Raw genomic sequence first — 25,835 nt, forward strand, 5'->3', positions numbered from 1 at the left:
CCTCAGGGATAAAACTGTTGAAGATATTTACCTGAATGACACAAATGTGTATTTTCTTGGTGTTTTTTTTTGTTGTTGTTGTTACTTGTCTGTCAAAACCAAAAGTACTCAAGAGAACGTAACTAGATTCTGTCCTCCATACTCAGTGTTTCATCTTTCAGAATGAAAATGTAACTGCAGATGGAAACCATGAGACCATCACAGCAATCAGCAGCAAGAGCAATCCTCCATCCCTCACAAGATGCATAATGGTATACTTTCTTGGCTTTGGTCCACATCCCTGAGATCTAAACCACTCAACCACTTCATTCAGGCTGTATTGCTGAGGCTCATACCCCAGCTCCTTTCTGGCCTTCTCCATACTAAAATAATGTGTGACACCAGTTTTGTAAACCTCTGTGCGAGTGAGGAGAGGCTGAAAATTATAAACGTGACCTACAAGGAAATGAACTACTTCAGTAAGGAATGCAAAAAAATAGACAACGGAGAGAGGAAGACGACAAGTTGGGAACTTGTAACCCAAACCTTCCACTAACGGTCGGAAAAATTCAAAGTTATTTACAGGCCTGCCATCTGAAATAAAATAGGCTTGGCCTGCAGCTATGTGCTTTTTGTTGGCTTTGAGGGCCTCGGAGGCAAGGATATGAGCCTGAACTAGGTTGTCAACATGTACAAATTCTACTAAACTAAGAGGATCTCCATATACAAATTTAAAGAGTCCCCTTTCAATGTAACTGACTATTCTTGGAAGATGTCTTTGTTCTCCAGGCCCATAGATGCCTGCTGGCCGGAGAGCACAAGTCCTTAATACACCTTTCCCATTGCTAAGCTCAGCACCATTTGCCTCCAGCACCTTCATTTCAGCTAAAGATTTGGTCCGGGAATAGTGATCTGGATGAAGGTGAAGAGGTAGATAAGGCAGAGATTCGTCCCCATTTTCTATAATCTGGCCTCCAAATATCACGTTATATGTACTTGTATAAACCAGACTCGACACTCCCGTGCTCTTGCAGGCTTGGATGACATTTTCTGTTCCTTTCACATTAACATCTTCTATAAGTTTTCGGTTCAGCTGCTCCCTGCCAGACATTCCATAGGAAGCGATATGGAATACACAGATTACATCTCTGAGAGCCTCTTCCACTTCAGACAGGCAACAGACATCCCCTTGCATGAACTTTATTCCTTCTGGCATGGTTTGAAGTGGCTTCACGACATCAAAGAGAATCACATCAACTCCCTTTTGGTATATGGCACAACCTAACCTAAAACATGATAGAAACCGTATGTTAGGACACATAGCATAATGATATAGGGAACATGTCACCTGGAGGTAAGAGAAGCCTATTAACTATTTCAATACTGATATTTTTTTTCCTTTTTTTTCCCCCAATGGAAGTCTTTTAAATATTCAGCCATCTACTATGGGGAAGATTGAACTGTGATACTTTAGGTACTGAACTAATTTCTTACGCTCCATTAATACTTTCTATGAGGAAAAAAAAAAGGGGGGAAAAAAGAGGTAGAACTGCTGTGAAGGAAAATTCAGAAATAATTGAAGTGCTTTCAGCAGCCTTTTGGAAGAACCCAGCTATTTCTCTGCTTCTGTCTCCTAGAGATCAGCAATAGCAAACCTTTCAGATGCAAACCTGTAGCCAAATATTTAAAAAAAAAAAAAAAATCTTACTGGTTTTATCTTACTGCTTTTGTGTCATCCCAATTCTGTCAGGACAATAGGTTGGTCTTTGTTGTGTTTGAAATTCACAGAGAAGAGGAATGAGCGAGATGCTTCTAAGCTGGTATGAATACTTTGCCACAAGTCTACATATTACTCCAAATCACAGGTATAAACACAGGTATGACACAAAGTATAGATCTGGTATTCCTCTCCCCCTTTTCTACAACTGTTGTGTTTCTATAGTGCTTAAAGGGCGAGACAGTGGAGGGAAAAAAACAAGCAGAAATCAGATAGGTGTCTTCTGAGATTCTGCCCCCCCCCCCCCCCCCGCATTGAAATTTACTTTTTGGTCATGACTGTAATCTCTCTTGCCTATGAAAGCAGTTACAACTCTGAAGGTACTCTAGAAGATAGTCTAGGGCTCAAAATAGGATTTTTTATTTATATGATTTAGCCTGCAGAGCCATCTACAGTAAGGGGAAATGGATTTCACTGAAATATGTACCTTATTAACAACTCTAATCCTAAAACATCACTGTCCATAAAAATAAATATATCCTTGAGAGTAGAAAGCAGCTGGAGTATTTAATCTATATAGCTAAGCACGTGTGTAGCTATTTGCAGGCCATGGCTTACTGTCAAAAGAAAGATCTGCATACAAGCGTAGGCTTGCCCTTGAGTAGGCTGAAAGATGATGATCTAAATCCTCAATACAGAGGTGACCAGACAGGTAAATGTCTGCAAGCCAGCTGCTACCTGACATTTGGAAACACAATAACAGATTTGTTTAAAACAGGTAGAAACAGAGTAACATGTTTGTTCAAAACAGAGACCCAAGATGAATCAGAAGATGGGGTGAACTGGATCAGGCATCTCAAGCACACAGTTCTCTATTTAGAGATGGATTTTGTTGCTTCACCAGTAGCAATCTATTACATTTATTCTTGTACATAGTAACTTTTTAATGCACTAACCGGAAGCCAAAATAACCAGCTCCTCCAGTAATGAGGACTGTTTCCTTGGTGGTGTTTTCTGGTTCCATCCTCTTTCCTTTGGCGCTGGTTAAGGAAATTAACCTATAAAACACATTGTAAGTATACACATTAAAATCAATCGGAGTTTTACTGTCACTATACATTCAGTTATTCACAGATCTATTTCATGTTTTAATTGAAGCCCTTCATTTCACCACCTGCTAGGCGAGGCAGAAATACATTCTGCCCTGCTTTTACTCAGAAGAGAGGTTACACTCGGAGGAAGGATGACTGGTGTGAAAAAAGCAAACACAGCTGCCCTCGTGAAAAGTTACTTAAGCCTCCACTTCCCTCCCCGGGCCTTGTTCCGCGGCCGTTCCATGTACACCGGCTGCCGGCGGAGCAGTACGGGCGGGATGGGGCCTCTCGGCACGGCCACCCCGCCCGGGACACAGCCCAGGGCCGCCGGGGCCGCCTCAGAAATGACCCGCAGGGCGCTCAGGCCGCGGGGAGGGAGCTCGGGGGAGCCGGGGCCCGGCGGGCTGCGGGCCGTACCTGCTCCGCCGGCCACCGCCCGCCCGCAGCGCCGCTGGGCTTCACGGGAAACAGAGTTCCGGCGCGGGCGGGGCCGAGCGCAAGATGGCGGCGGGGCGGGGGGGGAAGCGGCTCGGGAGGTGCTGAGTATTCGTCCGGGCGAACGTCGGTGTGTTGGAGTTCGCTGTGTTGTGTCAAAATCGAGCACTGGAACAGGCTGCCCAGGGCAGTGGTGGAGTCACTGTCCCTGGAGGGATTGAAAAGCCGTGTAGATGCGGTGCTGAGGGACATGGGTTAGTGGTGGGCTTGGCAGGGCTGGGTTAACGGTTGGACTTGGTGATCTTAAAGGTCCTTTCCAACCAAAAACGATTCTGTGATTCTATAATTTGTGCGCCCGGAAGATGCTGCTTTGCCCCTTCCCTTCCCCAGCGACACTTGACCAGAGCTTGGCTCATTAAAAACGGTGATTCTCCTGTTGTCTTTGAGCCCTTTCCAGCTGTGTCTCATCCCAACATTTGTTCTGTTCTCTCCGTGTGTGCCTGCAAGTATCCGCCCAGGGGCGTGAGGCTCTGCAGCGATCTGGGATGTCCGAGAGAGGGTCCTTGTGCCTAAAGAGCCCTTCAGTCTCGGGTGTGTTGGGTGGCCAGGGCAGTTCCTGGCCTCGCTGCTGAACACGGCGGTATGAAGATACTCAGCCGCCTTCGAATAACCCACCATGTGCGGGAGAGCTGTGCCCTCGCAGCGTCTCAGGGCCATGAACGTGGCTGTCCCCCATCCCAGTGCATCCATCGCAAGCCCGTACCTCATAACACGCTGACAGAAGTCGGCTGTGCCTCGTGCCGAGGCTGAAATGGTTTTGGCAGTGGGAAAACAACGCACAGTGCTGACTGACCACAGCAGAACTGCTCCCAATCCACTGCAAGCTGTCTGCGAAAGGGAGCCGTAATAGGAAAACAACACGGACTTACACTATCAAAGTCTGTTTTGTGGTATTTTCCCTTTTGCGGAAGTGTGAGTCACTTGGGGAATGTTAGAAAGAACTCAAAAAGTGTATTTGGTGTCAAAACTACTTAAAACACGCACATTTCTGTTGTGCAAACCCTTGACAGAAGTAGACTCAGTATACTGTGTTTTTATTTGATTGATGGCTGGCAAGAATTAAAAATAAGCAGATTCTAAAAAGAATTCTGTGAGCATTAAAGAATTTTTTTAGCAATTATTTCTTGCTGGTGAACGTCTGTGACTTAAATAGCAATCTCAAGCGTTGAGCTTGTGCTGTACAAGCAGACTATGCAGAGCTGCTGCACCTAGGTAGACATGCGGCGTGTCTGGTTTGGAGGGCATCCTTCAATCGCAGCTGATTTCCCTGTCTGTGTGGGCAGAAGAGTGCGTTTGAGGCAGCCTTGAAGCATCCCTTCAAATGTTGTACAGACATACAATCAGTAGTGTGTTCACAGAGGTATGAGAATTCTAGCTCAGAAGCAGAAAAATCACATATATATCCCTAAATACTAAATATAAGAATTCTGTACCTGTACATATACTTTCTGGATTTATGTATAATACCTCAATCTACTTCATGAAGATTTTTAGAAAATTTTCCCAAGTGTTTAATCACCTGGAAAGTACAAGAGTCGTGAATTTTCCCTGAGCTCTGCTAACACAAAGTGTTTTATCTTTGAGGAGTATCACAGTAGGTTATGACAGTTGATGTCTGTCTCCTGATCAAACAGATTGCGTTTGAATGGGATATCGCAGAACTGCAGAATAGTTGAGGTTGGAAGGAAATGCTGGAGATTGCCCAGCTGAACTCCCTGCACAAAGCAGGTTCAGCCAGAGAGGTTACTCAGCGTTGGTATTGAGTATCACCAAGAATGGAAACCTCAGATGTGCAGCCACTTTCTCCTCATAGCTTATAGAGCTTTGTACTATCTGAATGGTGTCTCTGACCGTGCACTCCGCGTTGTGTGGGTGAATCCTTGTATTTGAATAGGCAGCTCTTAACCTCAGGATGACGTTTTGTCCTCTGGGCGTTGTGATGCGTCCATGCAGGACAGTTTACAGGATTGAGACCTCTGTCTCTTTCTACATTCTGCTTTTTCTTGCTTTCTGCCTGCTATGTTATCTACAGTGAGCGAATTGTGTCAGATTATCTCATAATTAGAGTAAATATTATGAATGTAATAAACCTATAGTTGAGATACTGTAAAGTGTCTGCTCTTAAACCACTATCAGTTTGATTTCTCGTGATAATAAATAGTCCTTTTTGGCTTCAAAGAATAGTAAGGAACATTCATTCCTTCAAAATGGTGACATCTGTGAAAGCTGTGGGTAAATATTGTCCTCATTTTACAATGACAGGTTTGACTTTAACACTTGACACTCTCAAATCTCATCATTTTGCACAATCCATCTGTTCATGCTCTTTCATTTCCTACGAGACCCTGCGTTTCTGAAGACTTTATGGACTTTCCGAATGTGTCATAAATTCTGTATTGCCATTAAATAAATGGACTTCCAGTTTTACGTTATCTATAATGGAACGTTTGTCCTGGGATTGTTTCTTTTTTTAAAAAAAAACATGTAAACCCAGTCTTTACTCCCAATTTTCACTTTAAAGAACCAGGCATTTCAGAGCCTGTGCCATGCTGTAGCACGCCTTGCGTATATCCCAGCGTGCAGAGAATCAGACTATGTTCTAGTCACTTGAAGAGATTGCATTAATACGTGGAATTGCAAGGTGTGTCAGGACAGAACCATTTACAGTGTAAATGGGGTGTTATCTGCCACAACCTGAGTTGAAATGAACCTGAAATAGACTGCAAAGAAACCATTAAATCAGCAACTAAAACAGAATAAGCAGCTGTAGTGAGCAATGCAAGTTAGAAAGAATGAGCAGTGAAATCATTAATTATTCTTTCATAGTGTGTTAGTTCACCTGGTTCCCTTTGCAATTTAAAATACTTAGCTAGTGAAATTATTTTTGTCATAAAAATACAAAGCATGCCAACAGTACTGACTCAGTAAGCAGGGGATATTTCATCTGGAGAAATAAACCTTAGTCTACTGGTTTTGTATTATTTGATTGATTTCTTTTTGGTATTACTTAATTGTGCTTTTTTTTTCATTGAACAATGGGATGAGAGAAGAGAACAAGACTTAAAATTGGTCAGAAGCAACCACATTAATGGTCTTACTAAAACATATAAAAACAATTGGTTAGGATAGTACTAAAAAAGTGAAAACATCATCTGTATTGTGAATGGAAGTAGAGATAATGGTAATATTCAAAATTAGAATCAAGCATTCAATCTAGATTAGACTGGAATATTTTTAAAGGAGGACAGGGTTATGGATATAAAAGCTAGTCTGAGTTTTATTCTTGGCTCTGAGAGAGGTTTCCTGAGTGACCTTCAGAAGATCGATTTCTGTTCTGTGACAAAGGTGGCATTGCACTTCCTCACTGCCTGAGGTTGCGGTGGTGCTTCTTTCATCTGTGTTTCTGAAGTTCAGATCGGAGGTTCTGTGCAAATATTAATAAACCAGGAAATCAGTTGTATGGGGCTTAAAGAGTTTAGGCAAGTGTGCAAGTTAGACTCTCTGAAAATGTTAACACTGACTTCTTCTTAGGACACTTGTTCCCTGTACAGTATTGCTTGTGGGAAGTGTTATAGATTTGGTGATATGGAGACAACAAAAAATACGTATAGTTTCTTTATTCCTGTTAGTTCCAGTAATGGAAAAACTTGGCCTATCTCTTCCACGTGAGAAAGGAAATGGATTTCAAAATTAATTGTATTCATTGTTTGGTGAACACCATTCATTAAGGCTGATTAAAATCATTCATCCGAACAGTTGCTTTATATCATTTTCCTAATCTAATTCTTCTGTGTTCTTTGATTTTAGGAGATAGGACTTAATAAGCACTTCTAGTCCTGAGTAGAAGGAGGTGCGGAGAGTAGTGGGTTCCTTATAAAAACAGGAATTCACAAAATGGAAGATAGTTTCTACTCAACAGAGCTCTTGCAAAGGGTCAGACTGTTTGCAGAGTATTTTGAGATCCCTAGGTGAAGGAAGAGGTTTGGTATGCATTGCACTGAAAATGTGTGGGCTTGAAGCTTCTCGAAGAACACTCTTGATTCTGAGGCGTCTATTCAGCAATATGAAGTGATGCATGCACTCTGTGAAGTCATCGGGAGTGAACTGCTGTTCCATTCTGTAATGCTTCAAAAATGTAGATTATCATATTTTCAAAAGTAATATTTAGTTATTTATCCTAAAAGGAAGGGAAGAAAACAAGTTTACATATTTTAGCATGTTTGCTATTTTGAATACATCTGTGGGGATAAGAGACTGATAGATGAACCAGTTATCAGCAATTAAACATATGGAGGCAAAATTATTCTCCGAAGGACACAAACAGATTCCATGTTTTAGACTCCTGTAATTTTTAAATTTTCATTTGAAATTAACTCATGAAGCTTGCCCAGTATCTGCTGATTTCTGTCAGTACTGCCTGTGGACCAGTTTTCACGACTACTTTGAAAGCCCACCACCTGTCTCTTTTCTAGAGTCATTGAATAGATTTTTCTGGAACAGTCTCTCCTTATTTTGCACAACTCATTTTTGAACTGCATTGTTTATTCTAAAGTAATAATAATCAACTCTTCTCTGTAACCAGTTATAAAGGTAAGAACTTCTAAACTTTTATATGACATTGAAGTTCTAATTTTAACAGCACAAAGATATATTTGACATGAGCTTTTACTTTATTTAAAAATAAAATAAAAACCCAGTTTAAAGGAAGCAAAAATTGCTCCTAGGCTGGTACTTTTAAATCCTAGTTTCAGTCCATAAATTTGATTGTAGAGTTAAATTGAAAAACCAGAATATTTAACAAGTAACATAAAATCCTTAAGAACTGGAGATGCTCTCTGCTTTAAAATGTTAGAACTCAGGAAAAGGGAAATTGAAAACACACATGAGCTCATTATTAATAGTAGTCGAGATCTAAAAGCCACCTTGGATACTTGTGTATATCTTTTTAAAATTAATAGAAATTATATCATATATCTGAGAACTTTCCTAAAAACATGTATCTGGAATAGTTGTTAAGCATGAACTATCTGATTATATTCCAACTTGTTGGAATATAACTCCTGTAACTTGGATCATCTTTAGGTTGATACAAAACACTGTCAATGAGTTTACAAAAATTGTTGGCCTTCAGTTACCAGTAAAAATGTGGTTCAGTAGTGAGTAAAGTAGCTGCCTTCTGGTGGCCATTTGCATCCTGTGCTTCAGTTCAGTTCCCAGAGACATTTGTTCACTGCAGAGGTGATATCCTGACCTGTATCCCCAACAGAGAGAGAAAAAATATACCTTATCATAGAGAATGGGTTCTCCTAACACTGCTGTCATTGTGACGGTTAAGAGCGTGGGCTATACATACCTGTTAATTTTAATAATTGTGTCCTGAATCTACCTGTATATGTATATATATAAATAAATATAAAAATCCCAGAAATCCCAGGGACGAGATGCAGAACCTGTATGCCATCTGACATTTTTGACAAGCTCTCCAGAATTAATCTGTCTAGGAGCTACTATGCTCGGCTTAATTATGGAAAGACTGCATCTGTGCTCAAAGCTGTTGAGAGAGAAAGAAGAAAGTAAAAATGTCCACTAGGTTTGATTAACTGCTTTCAGCCTGATGAATAAAGACAGATGGTTACTAGTTATTTTTCCTTAATGGATTTTGGAGCTCCATTTGGTGGATGAATTAAAGTTATAGGTCCCAAATCTGCCTTTGAAGCTACGCCTGCATAGCCCTTAGTGATTCTAGCAAAGTTTGCGTGCATCCAAGAGAGAGGTTTTCCCTAAGGCTGTTGTATATGTTGTTAAAAAGCAGTTTTGAAATGAAAACTAAAAGTCAAGTGATAGTTTACAGTATTAATAAAACAAGTTACAAACTATGCACAGCTCAGGAAGGAATCCCCTGCAAGGGATGATTAGTGTGAAGTGCTTGTGCAGACTTATCCCCACAGAAACTGAGCCTGTTTGGATATGACCTCCACCTGGGGCTTGACAATATTTTAATACTGACTTTAAAACTTGGAGAAGTTCATTAAAGTTGCACTTGATAGTTTTGTCACCTGGAAAGCGGAATAAACAGTTTTATGGTGTAGGTTCATTTGCATGAATCTATTAGCATGTCTCAAATCCAGGTGGAGGAGGTCTTTAAGACAGGGTGTAATTCTTCAGGTGTGCCCACGTTTAAATACATGGGTATGAATATTTCTGTTCTTTACTTGGGTGCAGATATCTGTGTTTATTTTTAAGAATGTACATAAGTGTCTGTGGGTTTGGGCACTCAGGGAGCATTTAGACCTAATGGGTATTGGGACCATAATTCAGCAACCTATTAAATCATCTGTCTAGTTTTATGTCAGGATAGTCATAGTGATTTTAATGGGATTAGATATGCTTACATCTAAACAATTTTTGAGTCGGGGTTAAGGTTGCTGCACGATATAAAATGTCTAAGATGGACAATATAATAAAGGGAAACAAAACAACAAAAAAATGACACTGCATATACAGATTTTTCCATAGTTTGTGGATTACCTAAAGAGGAAAATACCATTTAACTAAAATGCTACCTGTCACGGAACCATCAAAACCCCCCACAGATCCTGAAAGGGACCTTGAGAGGTCATCTAGTTTGTCCCCTGCTCCACGGGAGGATCATCTATCACTAAGTGATTCCTGACAGAGAGCTGGTCACACTGACAACATTCGAACACAATTGTGGCAGTTCACAAGCAGCACAAACATCGCTGAAAAGGGATGGGAATGCCCTTCAGATCAGCGGCATTAAAGGCGAAATCAGTGACATTTGGTATGTAGCAAACACACACTGAATCAAAATAATAGCGTTAGTCATTGATTACACGCAGAGTGAGGTCACGATTCCTCAACAGGAAAAATACACGGCTTCACCATTCGGAAGCGAGGGACTTGTCCTTCAAGTGACAGAAAGCAGAAAGCGTTTGGGGCAGGTGACACTTTGTCATGGCTGATCACTTAATGCTTTTTGAATCATCGCTCATATTTCATCTCATTTTGCTTCGGCTTTCATTTCAAAGACTAGCTGATGTAACTGTGAGGAAAATCTAAAAATAAGTGAATCCTGTTTGTGAGAGGCAGGGATGTTGTTAAGAGTTTGCAGATGGAAGAGGAGGCATGTCGCAGATGTGCATAGTTAATAACCCAAGTCATGATGAGGAGATGCTACCACTCGTTTTCTGTCATCCCCTTTGCAGAATCCATGCTCGGTGCTCAGAAACGTGTTCTGGGGCTCCACATTTTATGTGATTTATTTTTAATGTTGTCACTATCTACAATGGATGACAAGTTGTGTTGATGATGTAGTAAATCCCCCCACTTTGAAGGGACTCTTTCCTGGGGACAAAAGAGAGAAGTGCAGCTGGACTTGGAGTTGAGGAATTTTTTTGTCAAAATCTTGCTTGTGACAATATTGGTCCATGTCTAGATTGCATTTAATGGTCTGATTAAGGTATGTGCTTATGTTAGCTGCAAGATAGCACTACTTGGTTAAATATTTATAAGGGTGCTATAGGGCCCAGATTTCAACGGGAACTAATAATCTACCACATGTACCTGGAGTCCCTGGTGAGCTGGGACTGCTGAAGCTGGCATCTCCATCACTACTGTTACCTGTCTTAGCTACTCAGTTTGTCTACTCATGCTTTAATCAGACTTTTGATTACCATGTATGCCTAATTTTCTTTGTGCCTCCATATTCACATTGCTATTTATTAATTTAACTATGATAAAAATTATGTAACTTTTGCATGGATAATTCCTAAATATTTTTGTGGTCTACTATTATTAACATGTGTGGAAAAGGTCAGATATAAAACAGATGTTTCTCCCAACCTACCATTTTTTGGAGACATGCAGGAGGAAAAGTTACAGAAGGAAGATGCAGAAGAGTGTTTCTTTCTGATGTAGATACGGTCTGTATGACTTGTGGTTAACAGAAACCACCTAGAAGTAAGGCAGGGAAAGCTGCAGTTGCATTTCAGGAAGCACCTGAAAAGAAACGAGTAGACTCGGGGCTAGGCAAATGCGGAAATCCTTTGTGTTCTGAGCACATAGATGCTACCATTAACTTCAGAGAGGCAAAGCTGTAGGAAAGGGAAGGGAATAGAGAGAGATAATAAAAATCTAGTTGGAAAACCAAACTGATCTTCCAGTCCAGAGTATAGCTTATATCTTTATTTCTCAGTATTGAGGCCGCACTATGCTGTGCTCTGTCCTAGGCAGGGCTGGAATTTTACTCTGAATGTACCAAAGGAAATTTTAGGGAAAAGTCTGTTGCTGCCAGAGAAGTGGACTAAGATAAACTGGTATCTCTTCTTCTCTAACACTGATGGCTCTCTGAAAGCCGTTTCATGTTATCGGATGACAGAAGAATGGCAGGCAAGTGTAATTTTTCATGAGGATAACCTAGAGATGATTCCTGGCTAACTTCCTAAAGAGTACCTAATTGCCTTTGGGGTTTTTGATTCTATCTGCTTTTTGGAAAATAATGACAACTGTGTGGATAAAAAATGACTTATTTTGGAAAGAGTGCAATCCACTTTTAGCTGTTTGAAAGCCTAGAGATCCATAGATGTCTGGAGAGTTAGAAGAAAACCTCCCTTGCAAATACAGAGGAGTGCTCCTGATCTTAATGATTTCTCTGATTTAAGATGTTTTGTCTATTGCAGAAAATTTACGAAGGGTGATTAGAGTTCATGTAAATACCAAGGCAGAACTTACAGCCCATGGCTTCATTTCATATGGCACGTTATTATGAGACCTACTACTTCAAAGCAAATATAGAGCTGCTGCAGGCATTGGATTCACGTGGGAAATGCAGGCTGCAATTATTTCTTTTGAAGATTGTATAATGCTAAGGTGTGTGTTGCACGGATACCTGCCGAAAGGATTTACAGGTCCAGTTTGGCCATCAGTACAGAAGTTCCTCACTCTGAGGTTCTTACACTTGAGAAAGGAACAGGAGTTTTAGCTGAGGAAGTTATTATTGTTGTTGTTGTTATTAGCTTTTTTTTTTAGAGTTGAACATTGATAAATCGTGAGCTACAGCTGTTTCTTCACTGCCAAGCGATCTTCAGGAATTACTATCTGTCTCTGAATTTAGAATCTTTACAATTACTGTTCTAAAAACAAAATCTCCAGTAACTTAGAGCTAAAATATATTTTTTACTTTTCTTTAATGGATACATACTTTATTTGACAGGTATTATTTTCCCTAAGGGTCTATTAAAGAAATAGTTTGAAGACAAAGGAGAGGTTACACAGCCTTATTTTCAGTTGCACATAATCTTTTTTTGCCCTTATTCAGTAAATGCCTGTGAGTTCTTAATTCACAAAGGTACTTGGCTACATTCCTACCTTTAGGCAGACAAATAGTTTTGTTGTCTTTACTGGGACAGTTCATGTGCTTCAAGTTGAGTGCATGAACAGATAACTGGCTGAAGGCAGAGGATTATCTCAACCTTTGTATAGGAATTCAGTAGTATTTGTAAGAGCAAAGTCTGTTTGCCCAAATGAGGTTTGTGTATACAAGTTCAATAGCTTCTGCATCCAGGACTTATAGCCTGACAAGTGCTTGTGCAGCCATTAAGTCCACTAAAATCCAAATGTATGAAGGTGTTTATACGCTCTCAGAAGCTGTAGTCAAAGTAAATAATTTCATTTTTTTTCTGCTTTTCATATATTTATTTACTCATGAGAATAATCTTTTATCTTGGTTAAATGACTCTTTTGGTGACACAGATTCCAACCTATTTTCTGCTGAAATTGTTTTTCAAGAAAAACCTTGTAAGCCAAGAACCTCCCTACAGAACTTGAAATGCAGGTCCCCTACCCAAGCCACAAAAGCACATGAAGCCCACGGAGCAGGGGCTCTCAGGAGCTGCAGTCATTGCGTTGCACACCTGAAACAGCCTGAATCAGCAAACAAAAAAAGAACAAAATGGAAAACTGAAGAGTTCTGTAAGAAATTCTAGCCTGAACTGAAAAACAAATCTGTGACTGGCAGAGGCAGAGGAAGCTGAGATAGAGATTGGACATGTAGAAAAAATGGTTCACGCTTTTAGACAATGTAATTCATATTGCAGCTAGGACAGAAGAATATCAACAGACAGCAACTATTGGATATGACATGTGGTACCTCTGGACGAAGGGAGAGTGCTGAAGACAGAAATTACTGGAAAGTGTAAAGAAAGCACATGAGAAATGTGGCCAAAGTAGTGAAAAAAGATACAGGGAAAGGTAACAGGGACATGCTGAAGGCCTCGTCGTTGAACTGGAAGCTTCTATAATGGAGAGTCACAGAGGCTTTAAAAAAATAAACAGCAGGAAAACACATCTGTGACCATCTAAATCATGAGATAAAGACCAATCAGGGAGAGAAAGCAAAATTCTCCAAGGAAATCTTAAGAAGACGCCTTAACAAAGGGCAGGCTGTAATTAACTTCAAGACCACCATGCTAATAAAAGCAGCAGCAGCAAATGGCGGAGAGAAGTGAAAATAGCTAATGCTTTGTGCGCTGGTGGGAGGATGGATGAAGGAGTGTTCACAACAGTCACGGATGACAAGCAGACCTCGAGGGTAATGTTCCTTTAAGAAAGTGACCTCATCTCTAATGTAAATTACATATAGAGGCATATAAACATTTTCACTGTCTGTAAAAATTTATATTCAATGGATTTGTCATCCTATGAAACCCCAAAGGAATAGTGGAATGGAAATGTGCCTGGATCTCATGTTAGGTTTGCACCCTGCGCTTCAAACTTCCAGCGTCTGTCTAAAATAAAATAGGTCAGCAGTGCATTTTCTTTCAGAAAACCAGCTACATCATCTTAACTGGTTGTGTGATAACTTAGGCTCATCTCTCAAACCAATTAGCAGGGGTTTTTAAACAGGGTTGAATATGCCTACGTTGTATATCAATACTTTTAGCTGGATGGATTTTAAAATATTCTTATTGTTTAAATAACTTTCAGAGTACACCACAGTAGTTGTTACATCTCTCAAATATAGTTAATTGATTAATTTTTTTTTCTCAACTTGCTGTGGGTATTGAACCAGTGATTCCTGTCAAAACTAATGTTGATGTTGTCACTGCAGGTCAACCGAAGACTCATCTCAGGTGTGTTACATGTATTCACTTAACGAAGTGCCCTTAATGGCAAACCAGCAATCACCCCTTCCCAGCCTCTCAGACCCCCTTGAATGTCAGTTAACCATAGGTATTCACTGCATGTGGAGTAGGTAAATATCCAAAGGTGTGCACTAAAGCAGGGAAGGTCATTTTGGGCTTTTTGTTGAAAGAGAAGATTGGCCCATGTGTGATAAAGCCCAACGCTAACCACACAGTTCGCACTAGAGAGAGTAAATCACCCTGTCCTGACTCATTTTTGTCACTGCCCATCAAAAATCACTTTCACTGAAACTACACCTTATGTTTTTAGGCTGGGAATTGTAACTATTTCCTACAAAAGAAACTGTTCTTTTTTCACTATCCAGGAAAATGTACTTTAAACATCTAAAACATAGAACAGTTAATTTTTTCCTGAAGCCAGCGCTTGCTACTTCATGTCCATTCCCAGCGCAGTCAATCGTTATCCAGCCAGCATATAGTTCAGAAGGTGGAGCTATCAGGCAGAAGGAATATAAGGTGAGAAAAGGAAAGCTGCTGTGTCTTGCTGATGCCAAGAGTAAGTGAGATTATGTAAAACCTTTAAAGAGAGTCCCCTTCCTCTGCCCCACCCCCTGCTCCTATATAACACATGCTGCATTTAGCAACACCTGCTTTTCCCCAGCCGGTGGTGGGCTGTGCGTGCCTGCTTCTTGCCCCTGCTGATGGATGCTCTCGCCTTTAGCAGCCCCCTTGGATGGCTCTGCGTGGGTGTCACCGTGCTTTTTGGGGTGACTGTGCTCCACAGGGCCCAGAGGAGCCCAGTGGAGAAAGCAAATGTTCTGATCTGGAGCCTTCTGCCTGCCTTGCTGGGGCTGTTGTGTGGGGCCACGCTGGGCACTGGCGGGGGGCTGGTGGCATTTTGGGTCGTGTGCCTCATCTGCTCTGCGTACCTGGGTGGCAGGACGCTGCTGCCCGTGGGCGACAGAGCCGTGCTCATCACAGGTAAGGTGCTGCAGACACGCTCCGGGAAGCAAAAACTGGCTTTTCTCACAAGTGGGCTGGAAAACTTTGTGTCCTGGGGGTGGGTATCCATGAAATGCATGCTCGTAAGGTTTCCTTTTATTTTTTTTTCTCATTTTATTTGCTTTGCCAGAGATGTTTTTTTCCAGGTAAATAAGTGTTCTGAAATTAAGTAGAAAAGCATCTTAATAGATGCTATTATTTTTTAGTGTCTCATTTAATCTTTACAAGTAGCTTTTTAGACATACTTGTGAAATTAACTGGTGCAAAAAGCATAAGAATACTTACAATGGTCTAATTTTTTAGGAGAGACATTAATTTCTGGAAGCCCTCAGAGCACTACATTACTTGTGTTTACTTGAATTTATCGCACTGGTTGTGGATGTACGGTTATCCTTCGCTGTGCACGTTTACACAGTGCACACTATGTATATCATGCATATATTTCAAGACACTAGTTTGATGCCATCTCTTTGAAACGATGTATGAAATCATTTGGGAGAGAGTAATTTTCTTCACTAGCAGTGAAAGTTCAGAGCTAATGAATTCGGTCTCTATTAGCCCTCTGATCTACTCAAAACCCACTTCTAGTTTGCAGGGATGGCATTTTGGTAGTTTTATGGCTTTTCTGCTGTTTCTTCTAAAACTTTAAATGTTGTTTATTTGTGTTAATCAAACCTTTAAAGCGAAGAGCCTGCCAACTGCTGCTTGCACTGTTAACTTGCTCTTTTTTTGTTTTATTTTCTATTTTTCCCCCTCTGGAAAGCTGAATTAAGTTGCTTTGGTTTCTATAGCTATTTCTTGGAGAATTTCATTTTGTTTTATAGGGACACCTGGAAATAATTTAGATCTGCCTAGCAAGCATTAATATGGGGATTAAGTACAGAAGTTATGAGAGAACAAGCTGAGCAGCAAGTTCTCCCCTCGCAGTTTATCTGCCAGCTGGGTTTCTCCCTGCAGGTGTATAGAATGAGGATGGGGAGCAGGGAGCTCTCCTTTCCCACCCCGGCAGACACAGGGGTTGTGCTTGCACTTGGGAATATCTTTGCTTTTTGTAAGGCTGCAGTTCTTCAGGAAAAAGCACTCTCTCCGAGCTTACCTGCTTTAGGGAATTTGAATTAGAGCAATGCAGGGAGTGAAGAACATTTGGGTCTATTCCAGCAAACGAATGTGCTTTCTTTGTACCTGTGCTGCAACTGTCCTGAAGAAATGCAAGTTTGGACACCTTTGATAGCTGACATGTCTGAGGAGGCTCTTCTTGGTCTTTATTTGAATCCAGACTCGTATGCAATCAATCAAACCTTCCATCAACTGAAAAGAAAGTTTTACTCAATGTGTTTCTGGTTAAATTGCTCTGATTGTAGTACTCATCCCCCTACTAACTGTAGGATGTGTGTGTCTGTGTGCGTGTGCAGGTGTGAGGTGCCTTTAAATCAATTTTGGTGTCATTTTCTCCAATTTAGACAAGACCTGAGGCAAGCACTTCATGGGGAATGGTGACTTTTTTTTTTTTTCCCTTCTCCCTGCTTTCAGTTCTGCAGGGTTGAGTAATGCTGCTGTGCTCTGGACAGCTGCCACACATCACTCGTGAGACAGCTGCCTTTGGCCAGAGGACAGAGTAATCTCTGTGCTTCTCTCCCTGGGTTTTGTCAAATATTGTTCTGGTCCTCTTTGCGTGTCGCTTGTACGGGTGCTGCTCTGCGTTATTTATTTAATCCAGCAGTTCACCAAAGTACCACAAACTGTGCCCAGTTGTCAAAATGCTTTTTCACATGAGTAACTGTGGGCATGTGAGCAGTCTTAAAGTCATTGGTGAAACCTTTCTATTGACCCTCTTGCTGGGAGCAAGTGCTTCAGTGTCCTTAAACAGAAGCTCCTGGGCATGGAAACATTTCTGTGTAGTTTGCTAGACCTAATAGCCAGCTTCCCTAAACATTAAATTACCATGAAGATCCAAAGTAGCAGGAATTGCAAAATTCTTGCCTGGGTTATTCTGTGGGATGAATTTCTCCAGTTAACTTGGTCTTTTCATTCTTGGTGTGTGACTTGGCGTTTCTGATGCTCAGTGTGAGTAGCTGATGAAGTCTCAGTAACGATTCAGTGACAGTCAGTACTGCCTGCCGTTCTTCTAATAAATCTTCTAATCATTCACAAATTGTTATTGTTGACATAGAAGCAAGGGTGGGGGGGGACTCTCTATTTCTTCGCTATAGAAACCTAACTACTGCTTGAATTTCATGAGTTGAAGGGTAGTTTCTCTAGACTTCAATAACAGGTCTGAAAATCGAGTCAGACTTGTTTTGATAAAAACTGGGGACAAACCCAGCAGCAGGCACAGATAAACACTAGTTTTGTTTCCTACTCGGGGTTGCTACACCCATCCCTAGATGTTGAGCACTCTGCCCCTTCCCAAGTTAAAGCTGTGTTGTAAAACTTCAGTAATATGCAGCTCTGTGGCTGTGTACTTGCTGCAAAGGATGAAAGGGGAAGGATTTGATAAAGAAAAAGGGTCTTTCACTAAAAGAGAAAGAAGGGAAGACACCCCACCCCCAAACCCAGAAATCTGTCATGTCTTTGGGGTATTTGCAGGCCTCTTCATGTCTCTGTTGGAATTCCAGGAATGCAGGTTTGTTCTTCTCTTCTCTGTCAGGTCAGGGTGTGAGAAGCTAAGTGTGGTATATAGGGAAGAAATAGAGAGTCCCCCCCCCGCCCTTGCTTCTCCCAGGCAACTAGCGATAGGACAAGAGGACACAGCCTCAAGCTTTGCCAGGGGAGGTTCAGGTTAGACATTAGGAAGCATTTCTTCTCAGAAAGGGTCATTAGACATTGGAAGGGGCTGCCCAGGGAGGTGGTGGAGTCACCATCTCTGGAGGTGTTTAAGAAAAGCCTGGACATGGCACTTAGTGCCATGGTCTAGTTGACAGGGTGGTCTCAGGGCAATGGTTGGACTCGATGATCCCAGAGGTCTCTTCTAACCTGATTGATTCTGTGATTCTGTGATTCTTTATATCTGCTTTACAGTAACTGCATTAGTTTCTTAAACTCCTCATTTTCCTCATGATACTGTCCTTTGCAGAACTCCTGCAGCACGGTCCCTATGAACTCCTTCACTGTCTCTAGCAGAGCCCTGTGTTGCTTCATTGGAAGTCCTGGTGGGCAGATGGGTGAGATGTTTCCTCCCTTGCTAAGATGGGAAGAATGGAAACTGGAATTAATTAAGACACTGGGAGAGAAAGCACTTAAAATATCTTAAGATAGTGGTAGCAAAATACTCTATCAAAGGGAGAGACTTGTGAATCAATTGAATTATTTGTTAAATATTCATCATTGTTACCTGGTGGGAGGAATTGCACAATTGTGATCACAAAGATCATTGTTGTGTGTCTGCTTTAATGGTGCTGCCTGCATTTTATAGCTCATTGCTTTATATGGACAAAATTTGGGAATAAATTTAGAGGAGAATAGAGAGGATAAAGGAAATTCTGATGCAACTATGCATTAATTAAATAACTGGTGCTATTTGGCTTAGCCTAATGCCTTTCTGAAGCTTTCTTAGGGTTTGAAAGCGCTGAACTCCTTTTGCAGGTAAAGAAATAGTTGCTTAGCTTTGGCTTGGTAGCAGCCTGTGACCAAAAAGTATTTATCAGAAGGATCTGGGTGGTAGATGTTTGAATAAAATAACACAACTTCTTTGAAATAAGAAATAGAACCCAACAATTTCTTTGAATTCCAATGCCCTATAATTGTTTTGTCCATCTGAGATTTCAAATTAAAATATTTCTGTGGTTTTTCTTGCTTATTTTGTGTTTGTGTTTTTGGTTTTTTTTCCTAGATATTTTTGTTATCAGGTTTCAGTCCAAATATTTGTATAAACGCAATCTGGGGTTTTATTTCCTCTGTATGTCTGAAGTAAGTCTTAGAATCTGTCAGTGGTAGAGCACAAACTGATGCCATCAGCTCTGAGCCAAGAGGACGTGGTCTATGAATCTTTGTGGAACATGCAAAGGTCCAGGTCCTCAAACCTTCAGATCTGAACCTTTCTTCCCACTGTCATGTGTATTTCAGTGGCTTTATTTAATCATCTTTTTGGTTACCTTTGCATGTATTTCCAATGTATGCCCTTTTTTCTATTTAGATGATGGTTTAGGACAGACCCACTTTTCAAGTGTCTGTTTGATGCTTTCAGGAAGCGACACTGGGATTGGACATGCGCTGGCTAAATACCTGGATAGCTTGGGTTTTGTTGTGTTTGCTGGGGTTTTGAATAAGGATGGACCTGGAGCTGAGGAACTGAGACGTACCTGTTCTCGGAGACTCTCTCTTCTGCAGCTGGATATAACCAATGCCACCCAAGTCAAGGAAGCCTATATAAAAGTCTCAGAGAAGGTGCAAAATACAGGTATGACTCCATTCCATTATAATGGGTGTACTAATGTAGCTGTTTACAAGGTGCATCTCTTACCTGTTGGCTGCATTGTGGCTTATGTGTGTAGGTCACTTCCATGCTGCAGCCTGTGGGCAGTCAGGGTATTTATATAGGTGACTTCTGCTTTCTGGGACACACAAAAAATGGTGATGACTGTTCATGGAGTGGGTACTGAGTATCTGTAGCTGCAGATCATTTCTGCTTTGATCTGTAGGCACCATCCACCTCATCAGTTTAATCTTTAGGGAGTTGATTTCCTGCTGTATAGCAGCCCTGTGCTTTCTTCTCTTCCCAGGACTCTGGGGAGTCGTGAACAATGCTGGTGTCCTGGGCTTCCCCGCTGACGGTGAACTGCTCCCCATGAGCACATACAGGCAGTGCATGGAGGTGAATTTCTTCGGTGCTGTAGAGGTGTCCAAGACCTTCTTACCATTACTTCGGAAATGCCAGGGGAGGCTGGTTAACATGTCCAGCATGGCAGGTGAGCTGAACTAAAGCACCAAATAAATTTCTGGTGCAACAGAAAAAACAACTAACTTTGATGGCAAAAACGCTGAGGAAGGTGTCAGTTGGTCTTGCTTGTCGATACACCTAGGGAATTAATATCTAGGTAATAAACGCAGGTTTTTCTTTTGTTTGGGAGACTATTTCCAGAAAACAGCCCTTAAAGAAGAAGAGTTTAATATGGCTAAAAAGATGCTGTTATATCAAAGACAGTCAAATTCAGATCTGGTGTTAGAGATGTTATGAGTGATAGCTTTGTGAGCTTCCAGAAAGATGGGTGGTAAATCACAGATGTTTCTATAACATGTTCCAGCAGAAGTCTGTGACCGCCTCAGTTTGTGTGTCGTAGAACCACACTGTGGAGATGCCCAAAAGCTGTCTGCCTTTTGCAGAGGCAGGCTGTCTTCCGTTTGGGCTGGTTACACCTTAAAGTTTCAACCTTTGGGTTAAAGTTTCAATACTTTGGGTTAAAATTGGAGCATAAATAACTTTTGGATAAGTTCATGACATTTGCCATTTGTAAAAGTCCATAACAAATGTTAGATATTTTACTTGTGCAGCTCAACCTCTCCGGCCTTGTAGGGCCCAAGTACTATAGTTAGAGTGAGAAAGCACAATGATAAAACACCTGCTGAAGAGTAGCATTTAATGCTTCAAGAGCAGAAGCCAGTTTTATTTTTTGTGGCATCCTACAGTTCTTTCCAGAGTGCACAGTCCTAGAGCATGGGCTGCTAATAACCTAGGACCTGAAAAGGGTGTGTGTTTATATTTCTTTAAAAATATTTTGGATTTCTTCTTAAAAATACTTTAGCCTAACTTATTAGCAAAGTGGTATTTTTCATGAATGAAATAACTTTTAAAAAATTAACAGCATATAATATGCTTTCCAGTTTTGTCCCATGAATTGGATCCTGTGCTTACTATATATATAAATGCCTTTATAACATAACCTCCTATTCTAGGAGGACAACTGAGAAACTAAGATGTAGGAACCAAAGTAATACAGTATCTGCTAGCCAACAGCTGAGGAGCAAGAATGCTCCTTTGAAAATGAGACCTTCTAGAAGCAGGATGTCATGATGCTGGAAAGTACTTTGGTTTAAGACCTCTTAAGGATTTACCGTATCATCTGCTTCCCAAATTTTCCTTTGCCCTGTCTTCTTGGACCCTTACTTCTGCGCAGCTTGTGTCCACCCCGAATCCTGCTGTATTGTGGGGGTGGCTTGTGAAGGTGTTACCTTGTGTTCACAGCTTAACGTTGAGGATGTGGCCTCAGCCTAGCTCTGATGCTGTCATCTTCTGTTTTCTTTTTATGATCCCAAGTATGTTTTGTATCTGCACGCCTGTGTTTATAGGTCATTGCTAATACTTGGAGAAATCAGGACTGAATTATCAGAAGGACCTTTCTGGTGCTGCTCTGCCCACCAGCTCTTGCAACCACAGAGACAGGACAGACCTCTGTTCTCCCTGAGCACCCAAGTGAAGTTTGTGCTTTCCTTGTTTTGGGGCAGATGTCTTAATTCTTGGCATGAATCCCCGAGCTGCCTTGCAGGGATAAAGAGAGCTTCCCTGTGCTGAATAATTTGCCCTTACAGGAGCTGATAATGACCCTGCTTAAACTATAGCTGTTTGCACAGATGTTCTTGCACTCAGACTGGTTTGGGTAAATAGCTTCCTATTAACACAGGGTCTGAGGGTCCTTTGGTAAAACATTAGCAGAAAAGTTAGCAAGGTTTCATTGTACCGAATCTATTCCTGTCTGTGTAGAGCTAATTTACCTGGACTGGAGGTTAGCCTGACCTCAGAGGGAAAAAGTATGTGATTCAATTGGCTCAAACCAATTGAAACTCAAACTTATTCAGATGCATACAGAAGAATAATTAACATATAATTGGCCTGACTTCTTCAAAGGAATGACTCTGTGTAAGAAGCTCCCATGATAACTTGGTTGTTGCAGTACAAAACCCAATAAATGGCACTGGTGGCTTACTTTGATACAGGAGAATTTTCAGGTATCTTCTTTTAAAAGATTCAAATACATTGAGATAAATGTGTAATGTTTGAAATGGAGGCTGCACTGGAGGATGTGTCCACCTGCCCATGCAGGCAGGAGGAGTGATGTCCCTCAAGGAGAAGGGCTGCCCATTCTGTTCCCTCCTTCTCGCTGTGCCAAGGCAGCCCATGGTGGCTGTGATGACCCCTAAATCTGGCAGTGATGCTCTGTGTGGTGGTAACACCAACTTTGTGGAGAAAGTGGGGGAGCTGAAGAAGGGGAAGATGCTCAAATCCAAGTGTCTTTGGATTTTTCTAAAGCTGAAGAAGTGACAGTCTGCCAGTTTTTGGAACAGAAGAAATATCTGTATTTGGAAGATATTATTTTCTGGAAGCTTTTGTTTTGTAAACATATGGACTTATTTTAAATTCACCTAGAATACCAGCTCTTTTCTATCTTTTGCATCTGAACAAATGCTGCTGGGGTTGGAGAAGATGGGATATAACTATAGGCAGGGAATCTGCTTCTATGATGGGTTTCCGGGAGTCCTATTGCCCAGGGGGTGTGACTCCAGCTTTGATTTGTTCACAGAGGCTTTCCCCACTCTTGCACTGTTGTTTCTGGTCTTTCTGAAACTAGTTGGAAAGAACTGGAACATAAGTGGGCTTTATAAAGCTAGAATTGAGATTACTTACCCTGTTGTAACTGTGGTTTATAGTAGGAACTTGAAATTCATGTTACAGTGACAACAAGAACACCAGCATTAAACTATCGCTTCACTATTTATACGGACTAAAACATTATCTGTGTTTCTGAAATGAAAAATCATAGTTTTCAACAGTTTTTACCCTTAAATTCATACAGTGTATTTTTTCTGCCATACAAGGTGTGTCTTACCAGGTGTTACTGAGCATAACTGCTATAAGCAACTGCTAATTTACAACTTTTTTTTTTTTTAACTTCTAGAAAGAAATGATACCCTCACTGACTTGTCTTTAACCTCAGTGAGAGCTGCATAATTTTGTTTGTGCTATAATCTTCCTTCTAAATCACGAAAATAAAGGCTGGAAGGAGCCACCGTCGAGCTTTATCATGTTTATATTGCTCCTGCAGGAGGCATTCCACTACCGAGGTATGCTGCGTACGGCGCATCAAAAGCAGCTCTGTCCATGTTTTCTGGAGTAATGAGGCAAGAGCTTTCCAAATGGGGAATTAAAGTTGCTGCAGTTCATCCGTCAGGCTTCCGAACAGGTTGGTATTTGACATTTCGGGTAGTTCTTTCTGCTTCGCCTCTTTCCCTGTAGTCCAGCATCCTCAAACAGAGCCCTGAGTGTTTCTCAGCAGTCAGACTTTTTTCACATGCTTCATGTTGGTTATGGAAATTAAGATCCACATTTTTTGAGAGAGATGTTCCCTCTGGTTCTGCACGCTGCCTGCCTCTGCCTCTGTACCCTTTCTGCACAGAGCGCTCTCTGCTTTGCGATGGGGCAGGGCTCAGGCAATTGGCGCCGTCCCTTTGCTCTGGCTTTGCTGAAGTGAACAAACTGAACATCACGGTGTGTTTGATTGGAGTGTCACGGCTTGCTCGTCCTGCATGAGAGCTTCAGGACTCGCTGTCAGTCCTGCCTTTCTCAATATCAGAGCTGTCTTTATTGAGCTGCTCAGTTTTGCATCGAAGTACCTGTAGCAATACCTGTCACCCTGCGTACTTTCTGTCAGTATCACTCTATATAGTCTCTGATATCTCCTTCCCTCTGCTGCGCTCCTGCTGCTTTCTGTTCCAAATCCTCCTCCTCCTTCCACCGCTCTGAGCACTTTCTGCAGAGCCCGTCCGGGTTACAGACTCATCTCCTGCTCCACGCGCCCACTGGGGAGCTGGGTGGGTGTCACACAGGTCCCTGCTCTGTCAACACACCTGGCAGCTACCTGAGGACAACACCAAATCCCACTGCTGCCTACTCCGCAACTCCTGGTGACTTCATGGAGACAATTTTTATGCTGATGAAAAGCAAAATGGTCTTTTTCAGAAAACCTTGCTCCCTTGAATGCCTCCCCTCCCGGGGAGGGGCAGTGTGGGGCATGGGGCTCCAACAGCACCTGTGTGGTCAGCGGTGCCCACCTGAGGTTTTACCTTCAGGGCCCTGCTTAGCTGTTGTCAGACTTCTGGATGAAAACTTCATGCATCAAAACAAGTCCCAGGATTTGAGACTTATATATTTATTTAAAGATTTTTCTTCATTTGCAATGCTTAATTCATGATAGTTAGGAAACAAATGCCTTGGGAAAGCCACTGCTTTCATTCCTACATGATGCAGACGGGGGGAAAAATAGAATTTTTTTTTAAACCATCTAGCTTAATACAAGCCTTATCCTTCATGCAATAAGGTATTGAAATACCAATGTCACTGGTGAAAGAGAAGCTTAGCACTTGGCCAACCCAACTGAATCCTGTTCATCTTAGTTTACCTGTCTTTCCTCAGTCACTCCCATCTGTAATAAGTACTGATTAGAAATACCCACTAAATGAATAAGGACAGAATGGCAAGGGGGAGAAAAAAGGCAAATGTGCTGTCTTGGCTATGAGAGCGCCTTTTTAGGTGGAGCTGGAAACCAAATGGTGCATGAACCCCACGCTTTTTGTGTAGGCTGTGCTTCGTGCTTTCCCTTCTCTTCCACGTAAAACCACTCCCAGCTAACCAGCTGTTTGGCCTGTTCTTCACTGATCCAGTTTAGAACAACTGTGAATCAGGGTGGTGGTGGAGAACAACTTATTGACTATTAATTATAGATGATTTTTTTTTAATGCAGCCCCAAACCCACTTGCTATCCTGTGATGTTGCTACTGCAGGTATACAAGGCACATCCGACCTGTGGGATAAGCAAGAAAAGGAGCTGATGGAGAACCTCCCAGCAGACACAAGGCAAGACTATGGTGAGGACTACCTCCTGTCACTGAAAAGCTACCTCCTGCACATGCCTGCGTACTGCGATGCCGACCTCTCCCCCGTGCTGGGCGCTATCCTGCACGCTTTGCTGGCCAAGAGACCACGTGGCTTATACACTCCTGGCAAAGGGGCTTACGTACCCCTCTGCGTCTTCTGCTACTTTCCTCTCTGGTTCTATGACTTTTTCATTAGTAAGATGGTGAGTACTGAGTCTGTCCCAAGGGTGCCGAGAACAGCTGAAGCTGAAAGCAAGAATCTCTAAGATATCCATCAGCGTTTGTCTTACTTGACGAGATAACTGGGAAAAAACTCTGTTTTAAGACACTGCTATTTATTGTACTGTCTTTGTTAAATTGCATTTATACTGCCTTGCAAACAGAGGTAAATCTTTGTGTTAAGAGTAATGTTTGGGAAAAGCAGTGGATAAGCAGAAATAGAAAGCTATCCCCAGATGGGGCATTTTTGGAGAACTTTAAATGTTTTCCTGATGTCTTTGTACCCTGCCTTCTGTGTAAGGTATC

General features: G+C 41.6%; 2 protein-coding genes across 2 annotated transcripts; one reads left to right on the forward strand and one right to left on the reverse strand.

Annotated features, from left to right (window-relative positions):
• Nucleotides 1–157: 157 nt before the first annotated feature.
• Nucleotides 158–2,732, reverse strand: SDR42E1 (short chain dehydrogenase/reductase family 42E, member 1). The gene is made up of 2 exons (XM_068411607.1): nucleotides 2,653–2,732; nucleotides 158–1,265 (listed from the first exon to the last, which is right to left on the reverse strand). Exons 1-2 carry the CDS (start codon nucleotides 2,718–2,720, stop codon nucleotides 158–160), a joined length of 1,176 nt encoding a protein of 391 aa, XP_068267708.1. The 5' UTR covers nucleotides 2,721–2,732.
• A 12,416-nt stretch (nucleotides 2,733–15,148) lies between these two features.
• On the forward strand, nucleotides 15,149–25,576 carry HSD17B2 (hydroxysteroid 17-beta dehydrogenase 2). The gene is made up of 5 exons (XM_068411563.1): nucleotides 15,149–15,428; nucleotides 19,633–19,845; nucleotides 20,168–20,353; nucleotides 23,483–23,620; nucleotides 25,218–25,576. The coding sequence occupies exons 1-5, from the start codon at nucleotides 15,149–15,151 to the stop codon at nucleotides 25,574–25,576; spliced, it is 1,176 nt and encodes a 391-aa protein (XP_068267664.1).
• The last annotated feature ends 259 nt before the right edge of the window (nucleotides 25,577–25,835 follow it).

This window comes from Nyctibius grandis, chromosome 12 (genome assembly GCF_013368605.1).
Source record: "Nyctibius grandis isolate bNycGra1 chromosome 12, bNycGra1.pri, whole genome shotgun sequence".
NCBI classification, from domain to species: Eukaryota; Metazoa; Chordata; class Aves; order Nyctibiiformes; family Nyctibiidae; genus Nyctibius; species Nyctibius grandis.